General features: G+C 55.5%; 1 protein-coding gene across 4 annotated transcripts; it reads right to left on the bottom strand.

Annotated features, from left to right (window-relative positions):
• Positions 1 to 256: 256 nt before the first annotated feature.
• On the bottom strand, positions 257 to 15,326 carry LOC117075124 (cAMP-specific 3',5'-cyclic phosphodiesterase 4C). Of its 4 annotated transcripts, none has more exons than XM_033197200.1 (16): positions 15,127 to 15,268; positions 14,381 to 14,889; positions 11,281 to 11,472; positions 10,091 to 10,127; positions 9,935 to 10,008; positions 9,664 to 9,716; positions 9,192 to 9,304; positions 9,015 to 9,108; positions 8,029 to 8,192; positions 7,751 to 7,849; positions 7,150 to 7,314; positions 6,966 to 7,065; positions 5,543 to 5,697; positions 2,459 to 2,581; positions 1,458 to 1,640; positions 257 to 974 (listed from the first exon to the last, which is right to left on the bottom strand). In XM_033197200.1, exons 3-16 carry the CDS (start codon positions 11,394 to 11,396, stop codon positions 627 to 629), a joined length of 1,824 nt encoding a protein of 607 aa, XP_033053091.1. In that variant the 5' UTR covers positions 11,397 to 11,472; positions 14,381 to 14,889; positions 15,127 to 15,268; the 3' UTR covers positions 257 to 626. The 4 variants fall into 4 exon arrangements, with proteins under 4 accessions (XP_033053091.1, XP_033053092.1, XP_033053090.1 ...); XM_033197201.1 differs by having other exon boundaries at positions 14,381 to 14,943; positions 15,127 to 15,254; XM_033197199.1 differs by lacking the exon at positions 14,381 to 14,889 and having other exon boundaries at positions 15,127 to 15,326.
• Positions 15,327 to 15,594: the final 268 nt, after the last annotated feature.

The following is a 15,594-nucleotide window of genomic DNA, read 5'->3' as shown; positions in this document are numbered from 1 at the left end:
TGAGCCACCATGCCCTTGCCCAGCCCCTTTTCTGCTCCTCTTCCTGCCCCCTACCACAGTTTCAGAAACAAAATTGGGTATGAATGAAGCTTTGGTGCTGAAAATTTCCCCACTCACATTTCCATGCTCTTGCAGAGAGCTGCTTGGTAGAGGAAGACGATGAGATGCCTTTGGGATGGTCTCCTGACTCCCCCACCCCTTGTGCAGGGCTACTACAGAGGCATAAAGCTGGTATGAAGTAGATGGGCAATACATATTTGACAAAGAAGGAAATAATTAAGTGACAGATGTGGCTCAAGAGTGACCACTGGAGAGGGTGGGCTAGAGGCTCTAGCAGACAGCACCTCTCCTCGCAGGGATAGAAGCCCAGGAGAAAGATCCCAAGGGCATTCTAAGAGGCTGCCCCTTGGAGAGCTCTTTTAGGCAAGTCTGGGGTCAGAGTGGACCCCAGCCAGGTGCCTCCAATTAGACCCTGAGAGCCACCTATGACTAAGAACTTGATTGTCTCCCTCAGTGGGTGGGAAAGTGAAGCAGAAGCCACATGGAGCCACTTCCTGGAAAGTCTGCCTGCCAAGAGCTAAAGAGATTAACCATGCATTGCCCCTGCAGTTCACGCAGGGCTGGCCCTAAGTCCTCTGGTTGTCGAGGGGTAAGTCCTTAGGGTCTGGGCCAGCTTCCAGGGACAGGAGTTCAGTGTCAGGCAACTCCAAGGCCTCTTTGTCTAAAGCTGTCTCTTCCCCGTCCTCTTCCTCCTCCTCATCCTCTTCCTCTGCCTCCTCCAGAGTCAGCTCAAACTGGAATCTGTCAGGCCCGCCCCACTCAGGGTTGGTGAGGTCTGAGGGACTTCGGGGGATCTTGCTCTGGTACCACTCTCGATTGTCCTCCAGCGTGTCCAGCAGGTCCTGTGCGTCTGGGTGGACCAGGTCAGCCCAAGTCTCCCACAGTGGGTGGGCAATGTAGTCAATGAAACCCACCTGTGGCAGGGGGTTGGGCAGGTAGGCATTTGGTGAGTCACAGTGAACCCTAGACTCAATCCAACCTCCAGATCTTCAGCTAAGTTGTTCCCTCTGCCTGGAATGCCGCTTCCCAGCTCCTACTCATCCTTCAAAACCGTTTTCAAATAACTCACTGTCTAGAATGCCTCCTTTAACCCTTCTGGCCTCCTCCAACCCCAACTCTGACCCCACAGGGCTGAATGTACATGTCCCCCAGACTGGAAGCCCCTCCAGGGTCCTGCATGTCACCCAGAATAGATGTTTCCAAACCCCAGAAGTGCATGTCCCTCTCCCTGAAGCCCAGAGAGAATGGATCCCAGGTCTAATTCGGCCCAGACAGCACCCTTAGGACACACTCCCTGGCTAGCCAGCCAGGGCCAAGCCAGGGCTCATGGGATTGGCTCAGCCCCTCCCTTTTACTCTCTCCCAGTGTCTACCAGCTCAGCCCAGTCCCCCGCCAACCTGGGACTTCTCCACGGAGGCCGTGTGCTTGTCACACATGGGACTGATGTCCAGGCCCGACTCACGCTCGCGGTCTCCCTGATGGAAGAACTCGGCCATGATGCGGTCTGTCCACTGGCGGTACAGGGGCAGCGGCTTGGTAGGGTTGCTCAGGTCAGCGCAGTGCACCAGATTCTGCAAAACCTACAGACAGCGAGGCTCGGGAGGGCACTGGAGGGGCCCAGCCACATCTGGACCTGGCACCCCCACAGACAGGCTTGGTGCCATGGACACATTCATCTTACAGGTGGAGAAACTGAGGCTTGAGACCTGAAGAAGTGGTTAAGGCATAGGCATGCGACTCTTGACATTTCTTCAAGTTTGGCATACAGTCGGCACTTCATAAATGAAGCTAAATGAGAATTGCAAAAATGGAGGCCCTCTCCAATTTTTTTTTTTTTTTAAATGAGATGGGGTCTCACTCTGTGACCCTGGCTGGAGTGCAGTGGCAAGATCTTGGCTCACTGCAACCTCTGCCTCCCAGGCTCAAATGATCCTCCCACCCCAGCCTCCCGAATAACTGGAACTATAGGCATGTGCCACCATGCCCGGCTAATTTTTGTATTTTTGTAGAGACAAGGTGTTGCCCAGGCTAGTCTTGAACTCCTGAGCTCAAGCGACCCGCCCATCTCAGCCTTTCAAAGTGCCAGGATTACAGGTGTGAGCCTCTGAGCCAGGCTTCTTTTTTTAATTTCTTTCTTTTTTTTTTTTCTTTTAAGAGACAGGGTCTCACTCTGTTGCCCAGACCAGAGTGCAATGGTGCAATCACACCTCACTGCAGCCTCTAACTCCTGACCTCAAGTGATCCTCACGCCTTAACCTCCCAAAGTGTTGGGATTACAGGTGTGAGCCACTGCCCCCAGCCTTCACTCAAACTAATGTGTAAGAGGCCTAGCTAAAATTGCTTTTAAAGTAAAACCAAAATATAAAAAGGAGGCCCCAGGGCCCACCCAGCTACACACCTGGATTCGGTCGGAATAGTTGTCCAGGAGGAGGACACCGAGGCTTGTCACCTTCTTGGTCTCCACCATGGTCTTGAGGTCAGCCAGGAGGTTCATGTGTTTGGACATGTCTGTGGCCAGCACCTGGGGGCAGGCAAGGGAAGGTGACAGGTGCAAGGACCCTGCCCACCCTGACCCTCACTCCCAACTCCTAGATGCCACTCCGGCTCAGAATCAGCCTTCTGGGCCTCAGCATACTCATCTGTGAAATGGGAGGATGGAACGGCATTCACTGCAAACCCTGCTCACAAGAGGGGCTCAGTCAGGAGCCCCTTTTGGGAGGTTGTTTGGGTTGGCCATGAATTCTACATGTGTGACAAGGTGGGGGGGAGGTGACCAAACCTGTGCATCTGGGACTTGTGAGCCCAAGTCTCCCACAGTGGGTGGGCAATGTAATCAGTGAAATCCACCTGTGGGGTAGGTGGGGCAGGTAGGCATTCGGTGAGTCACAGCAAACCCTAGAACCAATCCAGCCTCCAGATCTTTAGCCAGGTTTTTCCCTCTGCCTGGAATGCCACTTCCCAACTCCTACTCATCCCTCAAAACCCTTTTCAAATAATCCATCCTCTAGGATGCCTCTGTTGACCCTTCCGGCCTCCTCCAACCCCAATTCTGATCCCACAGGGCTGCTTACGTGCTAAGGTGAGTTGTACCTGAGGACAGCGTGGAGGATGAGGTGTGTGCAAAGGGACTGGAAGAGTTGGGTACATAAGAGGAACCTAGAAGAGGTGGTTGTGGCTGGAAGAAGTGAGCTCAAGAGAGATGGAGGTGAGACTGAGGAGGCTGAGGGCCTCTGGCAGCTGGAGGACCTTGTCCAAAGCTGCAAGGGAGTTTGCAGCTCACTGTGGGGAGGGATGTGACTTCATACCCCTCAAACTTCCATGTGGCTGCCATGTGCCCTGGAGAGCTGTTTCTTTCTTTTTTCTTTTTTTCTTTTTTTTTTTTTAATTTAATTTATTTTATTTTATTTTTGTGAGACGGAGTCTTGCTCTGTCACCCAGGTTGAAGTGCAGTGGTGTGATCTCGGCTCACTGCAACCTCTGCCTCCCGGGTTCAAGTGATTCTCCTGCTTCAGCCTCCCGAGTAGCTGTGATTACAGGTGCGTGCCACTGCGCCCAGCTAATTTTTTGTATTTTTAGTAGAGACGGGGTTTCACCATGTTAGCCGGGATGGTCTCGATCTCCTGACCTCGTGATCCACCTGCCTTGGCCTCCCAAAGTGCTGGGATTACAGGTGTGACCCACCATGCCCAGCCTTGGAGGGCTGTTTTTAACTCTGGGCACAAATGTTTAAAAACCAGAATGACCACCAGGCGCGGTGGCTCACGCCTGTAATCCCAGAACTTTGGGAGGCCAAGGCGGGTGGATCATGAGGTCAGGAGTTCGAGACCAGCCTGGCCAACATGGTGAAACCTCATGTCTACAAAAATACAAAAATTAGCTGGGCATGGAGGCGCGCGCCTGTAGTCCTCACATGTGGTTCCCACTGCTGGGAACACAGTTCCCCGTCCCGTAGTCTTCCTCATTCTGCACATCCTGGCTTTAATGTTCCCTCTCCAGGAACCCCTCTCTGATCTCTTTGGCTGGTCTGCGCTCTGAAAGCACCTTGAACCTCCCTCCTCACCGCTCTGCCTGCAGGTCCCCAGTCACAGCTACCACCTCTGTGGCCATCTGCCCTACAGATCATGAATTTCATAAAGGCCGGAACTGTCTTTGCACAGATCAAGCACATAATAGGTGCTCAATAAATGCTTGTTAAGTGCATTAATGAGGCATGAGACCCCAAAACCTACTGATGTGCCCCTACTTAAAAAAAAAATCAAATGGACAGATGTGCTTAATTTTTTTTTCTTTTTTTTTTGAGACAGAGTCTTGCTCTGTCGCCAGGCTGGAGTGCAGTGGCGCTATCTCCACTCACTGCAACCTCCACCTCCCAGGTTCAGGCGATTCTTCTGACTCAGCCTCCTGAGTATCTGGGATTACAGGTGCGTGCCATCACGCCTGGCTAATTTTTGTATTTTTAGTAGAGACGGGGTTTCACCATGTTGGCCAGGATGGTCTTAATCTCTTGACCTCATGATCCACCTGCCTCACCCTCCCAAAGTGCTGCGATTACAGGCCTGAGCCACTGTGCCTGGCTGCTTAATTATTTTTATTTTTTTTGAGACAGAGTCTCACTCTGTTGCTGAGGCTGGCGTGCCGTGGTGCAATCTCAGCTCACCGCGACCTCCACCTCCCAGGTTCAAGCGACTCTCCTGCCTTAGCCTCCCAAGTAACTGGGATCACAGGTGCCCACCACCATGCCTGGCTAATTTTGGTATTTTTAGTAGAGATGGGGGTTTCACCATGTTTGTCAGGCTGGTCTCGAACTCTTGACCTCAAGTGATCTGCCTGCTTCAGCCTCCCAAAATGCTGGGATTATAGGCGTGAGCCTGTGCCCAACCCAGATGTGCCAAATTTAAGGCTCAGCAAAAGTTGCACTTGAGACCCCAGAAACAGTTTCCATATCACCTGCATACAGCCAGGATCTGCTGAGCCCAGCAGAGGGCTTGCGGTTTGGACAGTTACTGTCCCTTTTTTTTTTTTTTGAGATGGAGTCTCACTCTGTTGCTGACACTGAAGTGTAGTGACATGATCTCAGCTCACTAGCTCACTGCAGCCTCTGCCTCCTGGGTTCTAGCAATTCTCCTGCCTCAGTCTCCCAAGTAGCTGGGATTACAGGTGCGCACCACCACGCCCAGCTAATTTCTGTATTTTTAGCAGATACGAGGTTTCACCATGTTGGCCAGGCTGGTCTTGAACTCGTGACCTCAGGTGATCTGCCTGCCTCTGCTTCCCAAAGTGCTAGGATTACAGGCATGAGCCACCGCTCCTGGCCCCACTGTTCCATTTCACAGACGAGGAAGCTCAGACTCAGAGTGAGGACATGCCTGGGTCTGGATGAATGGCCGGCCATGCTAATATTGCCCCACCCTGCTGTTGGCAGATGAGAAGGATGCCCCCCTCCCCTCTGCCCCTCCCTCCCCTATTACTGCCCTAGCCTCACCATGTCAATGACCATCCTGCGCAGGCTCAGTCGCTGCTTGGTGCTGAGGTTCTGGAAGATATCGCAGTTCTTTGCCTGCAGCAGCTTGAAGCCCACAGCCAGGTGGTGGTTCTCCAGCACGGAGGCATCATTGTACATAAGCGCCAGCTCTGAGTCTGCGGGGATATGGGACTGAGAGCCCCAAGATCCACCCGCCCCACCCACTCTACCCAAAAGCAGCTTTCAGAAATCCTTAACAAACTCCTACCTATGCATTGAAGGCCCAACTCTAGCATGCCCTCCTGTAAGAAACCATCCATGTCCCTGGTCCTTCCCTGACTGCAGGGCCAGGGGTATCTGTGTTTGACTCTGCCTACCCAAGACTGGGAAGGCTCCTCACGGACCCACTATGGCCAGAGACAGTGAGTACTCAGTAATTTTGTTTGTTTGTTTGTTTCTTTTTTAGAGACAGGGTCTTGCTGTCACCCAGGCTGGAGCACAGTGGTGCAATCATGGCTCCCTGCAGCCTCAACCTCCCGGCCTCCTGAGTAATTGGGATTACGGTGTGTGCCACCACACTTGGCTAATTTTTTTTATTTTTTGGAGAGACAAGGTCTCACTGTATTGCCCAGGCTGGTCTTGAACTCCTGAATTCAAGCAATCCTCCCGCCACGGCCTCCCACAGTGTTGGGATTACAGGTGTGAGCCATGATGCCCAGTTTCTCAGTGCTGGTTAAATAAACAACTGAGTTTTTGTCTTATTGGACTCTAGGCCCTTTGAGTGAGGGGCCTCCACTCTCACCCCCAGCACTCCAGGGCTTATACACAGAAGGTGCCCAATAATTGCCTGTCAACCGAGTTTTTCAGATTCCTCATATGATCCTAAACTTTAAGATCTTGGTGGAAGTGGCCAGGCGTGGTGACTTATGACTGTAATCCCAGCACTTTGGGAGGCCGAGGCAGGCAGATCGCTTGAGGCCAGGAGTTTGAGACCAGCCTGGGCAACATAGCGAAACCCTGTATCTATGAAAAATACAAAACTTAGCCAGGCATGGTAGCACGCACCTGTAATCCCAGCTACTCCGGGAGTCTGAGGCTAGAGAATCGCTTGAACCTGGGATGTAGAGGTTGCAGAGAGCCGAAATCGCACCACTGCACTCCAGCCTGGGTGACAGAGCAAGACCCTGTCTTAAAAAATAAATAAATAAAGACCTTGGTGGAACCAGATCAGCTCTGCCACAGCTCATTATTCTGTCATTTATTGAGCACCTACTGTGCACCCAGACCTGCTCCAAGCCCCTGAAGGGAGGGAAGACTGTCATAGTCATTTCATAGACAGGGAGACTGGGCTCAGGACAGATGGGAACCCCCTGAGATCACCTGGTAGACAGGGTAGAGGCGGGGTCTGCCTCACCTCCTGCACCCACTTCCCACTCCTACTTACTGGTGTTAATCAGAAACTGGTTAGAGACCCCAGGATGGTCCACATCATGGATGGCGCTTGCAAAGAGGGCAGCCAGGATTTCCAAGTCTGTGAACACAGCCTGAGCAGGCAGAGAGCACAGGTGAGAGGGGCGGGTTCTCTGGGCCCTGCACCCACCCGCCTGCCTGCAATCATAGCGCAGTACCTCGAGGGCAGGTGTAGCCAGCAACACATGCGTGGACTGGGTCACATCGGCGGCATGTAGGCTGTTGTGATAGGCCACATCAGCATGGTAGTGACCCTCCAGCATCAGCAGATAGGTGGCCAGTGTGTCTGCCGGGATCTGGAATGTCTTCAGCAGGTCCCGCTCCTGGTCCATCACAGATCCTGGCTCAGGGCCTTGGTCTTGGGGCTGCAGCACACGCTGTTCCTACTCCTCTCTTCTGAACTCCTATCCATGCCTCAAGCACTCACTCCTCTGAGACGCCCTCCCTGCTCTCCTGAACTCCTCCACTCTGTGTTCTTTGGTGGTCCATCCCTGACCCTACAGGACTGGGGATGTCTGTGTCCAGCTCTTCTCTCCAGATTTCTCTCCTCTTCAGGGCCAGGGGCCAGGGCTGAGGCTTCTGGACAATGAACTGTTCATCTGTGTGAACTCCTATTGATCCTTCAATACCCTGCTCAAATTATCCCCTTCAGAAATGTCAGAAAGGATTTGAAAAATGAGTGTCCCTGAGGTCTAGGGTAGGAAGTGGTGAAGGAAACCCCAGGAGTTTTTCCTTGGAAGCCAAGGGCAGGGTAGGTACCTGAAAAATGCTGAATATGATAGCTGTAAGGGGCCGGTTCCCACTTAGCTCCGCCACCTTGAACACGTCAAGTCCCCACCTGTTGGTGTCTTCTAGCTCCTAAGATGTGAAGGACTGGAGCTTAATTAACCCCAGCCCAACTTCCCCAGACTCTAGAGCCTCCATCCTCCCACCCCAGGTTCCACAGTGAGCCCCAACTGCCTAGTATATAGGTGGGCAAACAGGCAGACAGAGCCAAGGGCCAAACCTTGATCTTGGCATTGTGGTTGAGGACCCACCTTGGCCAGCTGTTCCTCCTGGTCAGTCTGGACCCCAAAGCGTGGGACAGTGGCTGAGGAGAGGCTGGCACCATGGCAGAACCCATGTAGGCCACTGATCCGGGACATGGGCTGCGGGGCCTCCTCAGTAGTCACCTTGGGCAGCTCCACCTCAGTCTGCTGGTCTGCAGATGGGCCAGGGTGAGGCTTACAGAAGCTGATTTCACCTGTTGGGGCCTGGCCTCAGGACCTGAACTTTGCCAAACCCCAGGATCAACCTATTTCCCTTTCTACAGGAACCAAAGTAAGTTTGGGGTAAAGACCCTGTCAGCCGGATGCGGTGGCTCACGCCTGTAATGTCAGTGCTTTGGGAGGTCAAGGTGGGTGGATCACTTGAGGTCAGGAGTTCAAGACCAGTCTGAGCAATATGGTGAAACCCCATCACTACTAAAAATACAAAAATTAGCCAGGTATGGTGGCGGGCACCTGTAACCCCAGCTACTCGGGAGGCTGAGGCGGGAGAATTGCTTGAACCCAGGAGGCGGAGGTTGCAGTGGCTGAGATTGCACCACTGCACTCCTGCCTGGGCAACAAAGTGAAACTGTATAAAAAAAAAAAAAAAAAAATCCTGTCTTGCCTATAGCTACCTACCCCTCTCCTCTGTTCACAGCTGATTTCAGTAAACCCTTCTGTTAGGCATGGCCCTGGGGCTCCGCATTTCCCCCCAAACAGCCTAGTGTCCTTTCCATCTCCCAAGCTGGTGTCTGGTTCCCTCTATCTCCTCCTAGGCAAATTTCTACTCATGCTTCAAAACCCTAGCTTTAATGTCCCCTGCTCCTGGAAGTTCCCCTTGTTCCTCCCTCTGATCCAGCCCTAACTCATGGGGCTGAAGGTGTCTGTGTCAGGCTGTATCTCCCCTGGACTGAGGTCTATAATAGAAATATTTATTTCTCTTGCTTCTTAGTGCTCCTATAATATCGTCCAGGCAGTGACTCAACAAAGCTCACCCAGGAAGGTCCGGGAGATGTACTCGGACACCTGGTTCCCGGAGCGGCTGGTTTCAGACAGGTGGGTCAGCTCCCGGTTTAGGATCCGCTTGAACTGGGGCAGAGGGAAGGTGAAGACAGTGATGATGGGGTACCGTGGGCTGAGGCAGGTGAGCTCAGCGATCTGCCCCACCTCACCTTGTTGGAGGCCATCTCCCCCACCGAGTGCCGGGTCTGCAGCGTCTCCAACTGATCCAGGCACCAGTCCAGCTCGTCTAGCGTCTCCAATGCCAGCTTCTGCCCCGTGTCCTCTGGGAGCCGAGGCAGTCAGGGGCCTGCCCCACCCCTGCTCAGGGACCCCACGCCTCTCACGCTTTCGTCTCTGCATCTGGACCCTGAAACTGTTCCCACGGGGGCCACCCAGGACTCCTGAACCCAAGTTCCAGATCTGTCCCCTGAGTGGCTGTGTGACCATGAGATCTCTGGGCCACAGCCTCCTCATCTGTAATATGGGTGTGGTGGGGTCTATCCCCGAGGGCGTTATTGTTTGTTTTTGCAGGGGTGGGGCTACAATTAGCCCCAGTCTAAGGGCTCATGGACTGGGGAGGTCACTATGGAAAGGAAGCTCCCAGCTGTCCTCAGCAGGGTAGGGAAGGAACAGGTACTTTACCTGCAGGCGGAGGGAGCTGATTGCTGGATGAAGGGTTTCCGACGGGTCCCTGCCTGCGGTACAGCAGCCTCAGGCGTGGCTGGCCCGCCCATCTCGCACCGCCCCTAAGTCCTCCAGGCCCCGCCCCTCAAGCCCACCCTTAGGCGCTGGAGTCCCAGCCTCAATTTGCAGCCCGCTTTCCGCCAGGCCCCGCCTCCGTCGTCTGCCGGCCCCGCCCCTCCCCGCCCACCTTGTCTCTGCCGGCCCCGCCCCCGCCCCGCCCTCTACCTACTTGGCCGCTCCTAGGCATTGCAGGCGGGCAAGGGCCGCCACGTTGCTCCGAACCGTCCGCAGACTGGCCAGGACCTGTTGGGAGGAGGTGGTAGGCAGTGGGAAGGAAAGGCCGGATCCGGAGGGGGTCAGGGCAGGGAGGGCGGGGGACACCCACCTGGGCAAAGGGCGTCACAATCATGTCCTCTCCATGTCTGCGAGGAGACGTGCCATCAGGAAGAGTTCTCTCCCATCTTCCAGCTTTTACCCACACCATATACCCTCAGCTGAGGGGTTCCTGTTCTCAGGACTTCTCCTCCGGGCGCCTTCTTAGTCCCTGGGCTCCCTTCATGCGACTCTCCCTGAGACCCACCACAGCCCCTCCACAGCCCCTCCAACCATTCACTCACTTTATCGGCATCTCATAAATGGGGAAACTGAGTCCCAGGGGCAAGGAGGTATTTCCCTTTTCTTTTCTTTTTTTTTTTTTTTTTTTTTTTTTTTTTGAGACGGAGTCTTGCTCTGTCGCCCAGGCTGGAGTGCAGTGGCCGGATCTCAGCTCACTGCAAGCTCCGCCTCCCGGGTTTACGCCATTCTCCTGCCTCAGCCTCCCGAGTAGCTGGGACTACAGGCGCCCGCCACCTCGCCCGGCTAGTTTTTTGTATTATTTTTTAGTAGAGACGGGGTTTCACCGTGTTAGCCAGGATGGTCTCGATCTCCTGACCTCGTGATCTGCCCGTCTCGGCCTCCCAAAGTGCTGGGATTACAGGCTTGAGCAACCGCACCCGGCCGGTATCCCTTTTCATTATGCCCACTAGGAAGGTCAAATCAAAGTATTTCTTCATTTGCCGCTAATTAGCCTTAATGTGTTTGTTTTTTGGGGCATAGTCTTGCTCTTTCACCCAGGCTGGAGTGCAGTGGTACCATCTCGGCTCACTGCAACCTCCACCTCCTGGGTTCAAGCGATTCTTGTGCCTCAGCCTCCTGAGTAGCTGTGACTACAGGCGCCCGCCACCACACCTGGCTAATTTTTGTATTTTTTAGTAGTGACGGGGTTTCACCATGTTGGCCAGGCTGGTCCTGAACTCCTGACCTCAAGTGATCGGCCGATCTCAGCCTCCCAAAGTGCTGGGATTACAGGCGTGAGCCACCATGCCCGGCCGACCTTAATGTTTTTGGATTACCACCCCCACCCCAGCAAAAGGCCAAGTTCTCTACACACTTGATTGAATAAATGAGCTGCCTGGCAAACTCCTACCTGAACTTCAAAACCTTCCTTAAATGGCTACTTGAAGGAACTTGCTGAATAGAGGAACAAAGGAAGGAGGGAGCGTAGAGGAGGTGTCATTCCACCAGCCCCAGACTCACAGGTCGCTGGCCACAGAGGAGTTCCGAGACATGGCCTTGGGTGAGAGTTCATAGTCACTATCTGAGCGGTACAGGAAGGACTCGCGCCGCTGGCTGTGCGGGACTGGAGCCTGCATGACCTGGCCCAGCCCAGTGCTGGACTGAGGGTCCAGGGCCCTCCTCCCGCATGAGAGCCCATTTTCCAGGTCAAAGCTGAAAGGAGAGAAGACATGGTCAGAGATGAGGGTCATGACAATTGGGTGCCGGGTTGTGGCCACCTTGTCTGGTGCATCCTCCCTGGGGCTGCTTGGCAGTCAGGCAAGTGTGGTTTCCAGCTTGTTCACCTGACCCCAGCTGCACCCTCAGGAAACTGCACCCCTCACACTTTGGTCTTTGAGTCTACACTGGACTCTCCAGGACCTCATTTCCAGATCTTCCTCAAAGTGGCTGTGTGGCCATAGACAGGTACTGACTTTCTCTGGACCTCCACCACCCTGTGTCTTTTATTTTTCTCTCTTTCTTTCTTTTTTCTCTTTCTCATTCTTTCTTTCTCTCTCTCTCTCTCTCTCGCTCTTTCTTTCTTTTCTTTTCTTTTTTTTTGACAGGGCCCCACTCTGTCACCCAGGTTGCAGTGCAATGGTATGATCCTAGCTCACTGCAGCCTCAATCTGCTAAGCTTAAGCTATCCTCCAGCCTCAGCCTCCTGAGTAGCTGAGACTACAGGAGCACGCCCCAACACCCAGGTAATTTTTAAATTTTTTGTAGAGACCAGGTCTCACTATTTTGCCCAGGCTGGTCTTGAACTTCTGGCCTCAAATAATCCTGCCACCTCCGCCTCCCAAACTGCTGGGATTACAGGAGTGAGCCACTGCACCAGGCCTCCCCTGTTTCTTTTCATTCTGTTTTTTGGGGGGTTTTTGAGATGAAGTATCGCTCTGTTGCCGGAGCTGGAGTGCAGTTGTCCACACTGGAGTGCAGTGGGGCCACAATCACAGCTCACTGCAACCTCCGCCTCCTGGGTTCACGCAATTCTCTTGCCTCAGCCTCCCAAGTAGCTGGGATTACAGGTGCGCACCACCACGCCCGGCTAATTTTTGTATTTTTACTAGACACGGGGTTTCACCGTGTTGGCCAGGCTGCTCTTGAACTCCTGACCTCCTGATCTGCCTGCCTGGGCCTTCCAAAGTACTGAGATTACAGGCATGAGCCACAGCACCCGGCCTCCCCTGTTGCTAACATGTGCGTGATGTAGCCCATCCCCAAGAGCTCTTTGAGGGAGTTACAACCGAACATCCAAGGACTGCGACAGGATGACCATATTGCAAAAGGACAAACTGAGATCTAGCTCACGTGGTGGACACGTGGACTGGAAACAGCTTCTTGGACTCTTCTACCTGGAGAAGGCCCGGGTTCTGCCTAGCTCCTGCGTGTGCCTTAGTCTAGAGAGACCCTACTCCCAGCCAACTTGACCACACCCTTGGCCACCTGCCACGCCCCCAGCGTTCCAGGCTCCACCCTCAGCCCATAAGGCTCCGCCCCACGGCCGTCGACCACGCCCCCAGCTAACTAGGTCCTGCCCTAGGCTCCCCCCCTCCTCCACTTCATCTTCAGCCTGAACTTTCCGCCTGTTCTCTCCCACCTCCGGGTCTTTGCGCAGGCCGTGTCCTCCGCCCGGAGCACTCTCCTCCTTCTCCACACTACTTCTCCCGTTCTATCCTCAAACCCTATCTTTCCCTCTGGCCACACCCTCTAGCCCCTCCTCTTTGGAGTCACAGGTCAGAGAAAGGGCATAGGGCAAGTACTGAGGCCCAAGAGAAGGTGGTGATCTGGGGGTGGGGTTTTCAAGAAGGGCAGGCGGAAGCAGCACCGACAGGAAGACAACGAGGACCGCCCGAGACTCGCAGCTTCCGGCCGAGGGCCAGTGTCCAGCTGGTCCCGGCCATGACTTTTGGGTCAAACGTCACCCTATCCCCGTCCACGGGCTGGGTCGGCACCCCCGCGTAGGCTCAGATCTGGGTAGAGGTGAGGGATTCGGCAGCATTTGGTCAAGTATGACCGGGTCTAAATTGGGTCTGATCACATCGAATTGGACTTCGTCCCGAAGAGTTTGTTTGATGAATTCGGGAGAATTCGGCTACGTCCGATTAAGCTCGGGAGAGTTCGGATAAGTTCGATCTTGTTCGTCTAAGTCCGGTTACGCTCGGTCTGCTTCGAACAAGTCCGGGTGACGCTCGGGCCGGGTCGGGCATGTTCGGTCACGTCCGGCTACATGCGGGCTAGTTCGGGCATCTCCGACTAAGACCGGCCGCGCTCGGCCAGTTCCGTCCGACTCCAGCGGGTTTAGCGGGACTGGGATGATCCCTCGGCCAGCCGAGGCGGGGGGGCTTCTTAACCCTTCCCTGGCCAGTCCGGGGTGCGCCGTGGGCTTTGTGGCGCAATGGGAGACGCTCTTAGGGGAGGGCTGGAGGCGGCGGACACCCCAAATCTGCCCCTCGAGGGGTAGGCATGCGGGTCGCGACCCCCTACCCCTCTCTCGCCTCTCCCCAAGGGTTCCAGAAAAGCGCGTCTATGGACAAATAGGGAAACTGAGGCCAGGAGCGGCCACAGGGTGTGCAAATCCGGATCCCGGGCGCAGAGGGTTAAGGGCTGGGCCCGGGTTTTCTTGGGGCGAGGGAGGCTGTTTTTCTTTCTGCTCTAAACTTAGCCGGGAGCGGCGGGGTCAGGCTGTGGTTCCATGACGCGGGCGGCGCGGGGGTAGGGCCCCTTGGCTGTGGGAACGGCGCGGCTGCCCATTGGCCAGGGAGGTAAACTGAGCCAGAGAGGCTCGGACTTGGGTTCGGGTCCGGCCTGCGCGGGGCCCGCCCTCGTTCATCCTCACTTCTGGGTACCCGCGACGTGCCCTCGACGTCCTTGCGCTCTCTCCAGCGCCTTCAGAAGTGACCGTGCTTCGCTCGTGTTCGGTGCCCCGAGGTCGCTCTCCAGGACACGGAACCCCCACTCCCCCACTTCCTGGCTGAAATGAAACCACCAGGAACTACGATCATGCCTTCTCCCTCCAACCCCAGCTATGACCTTGCAGAGGGACCTCCCTCCCCTCTCAGCCTTTGGATGCCAGACTTACCAAGTGGGTGCCAATTCGGCGCGGACCGAGCGCAGGATGCCAGTCACAGTCGGCGCCCACAAGCCCCACTCCTGACCCCAGTCTCGCCCCCACCCCTCCCCACGAGGTCACAGTCGTTTCTGGAAAGGCAGGGATTCGAACCTAGAGGGGTGGAGGATGCAGAACCCAAGCGCTTAGAGGATGCAGCGCAAGCAGCTGCGGGGCGCGGGCGCGCGCTCATCCTGGGACTCCCGAACGCCCTGCCTCGAAAACCCCCTCAATTCAGGTCTTCCTCCGTGGACACCCAGAGTTCATTGTGAGGCCCCCAGGGCATCTCTTTGCTGGCACTGGGACGGAATGGTGGTGGGAGGGGGCGCCAAGGGGAGAAGTGCCCCTTCCCCTTCCTCCCATTGCCAGGACGCACAGCCTGCCTGCCCTAGGCCGGCGAGGGTCAGGAGGAGACGTGAGCCTCAGCCCGTCCCACTCTGGGCCTCACAGCTGGAAGGAGACAGACGGCTGGTCCCCTGGGCCTATATCCAGGCGGCGGGTGGAGACAGACAGAGACAGAGAGAGACAGTCACCAACTGCGAGACAAAAGTAGAGTAGGGTGGGGGAGAGAGATACAGAGAAAGCGAGGGAGAGGCAGAGCGTCCATGCCCTGACTCCGGCCCTGGCCCAGCTGTCCCTGCCCTTGTCCCTGTCCCTGCCCTTCCCACCTCCACACCGGGCGTCCCGGTGACCCCGCCAGGCCCTCTGTCCCGCCTCACCACAGCGGATGGGCCACCGTGAAGCGCCGCTGCAGGCGGATGCTCTGATTCACCAAAAGCTTCCTGAAGAGCCCGGGGGAGCCGCGGGGGGATCCCCGAGGGGAGCTGGGCCCGGGGGCCGGGGCGGGCGCGGGGAGACCCTGCATCGCCAGGACCGCGTGGAGGCTGGACTGATCGCCGGCTGCGCGGGACCTTTTCTGGACAGCTGCGGGGGCGGGGCCCAACGGGGAGGGGGCAAAGGGCGCATCGGCCCCGCCTCGCGACGGGCGGCTCCCTGACGACCCCCGAGACAAACGGAGAAACTGAGGCACAGAGTCAGACGCAACTCTCCACTGCTTTTTTTTTTTTTTTTAGACAGGATCTCACTGTGTTGCCCAAGTTGGAGTGCAGTGGCACAGTCCTAGCTCATTGCAGCCTCAACCTCCTGGGCTCAAGGGATCCTCCTACCTCAGCCTCCCGAGTAGCTGA

The sequence above is a fragment of the Trachypithecus francoisi genome, unplaced genomic scaffold, assembly GCF_009764315.1.
Source record: "Trachypithecus francoisi isolate TF-2019V2 unplaced genomic scaffold, Tfra_2.0 Lachesis_group5, whole genome shotgun sequence".
NCBI classification, from domain to species: domain Eukaryota; kingdom Metazoa; phylum Chordata; class Mammalia; order Primates; family Cercopithecidae; genus Trachypithecus; species Trachypithecus francoisi.
This window is presented reverse-complemented; position numbering and strand designations above follow the sequence as displayed.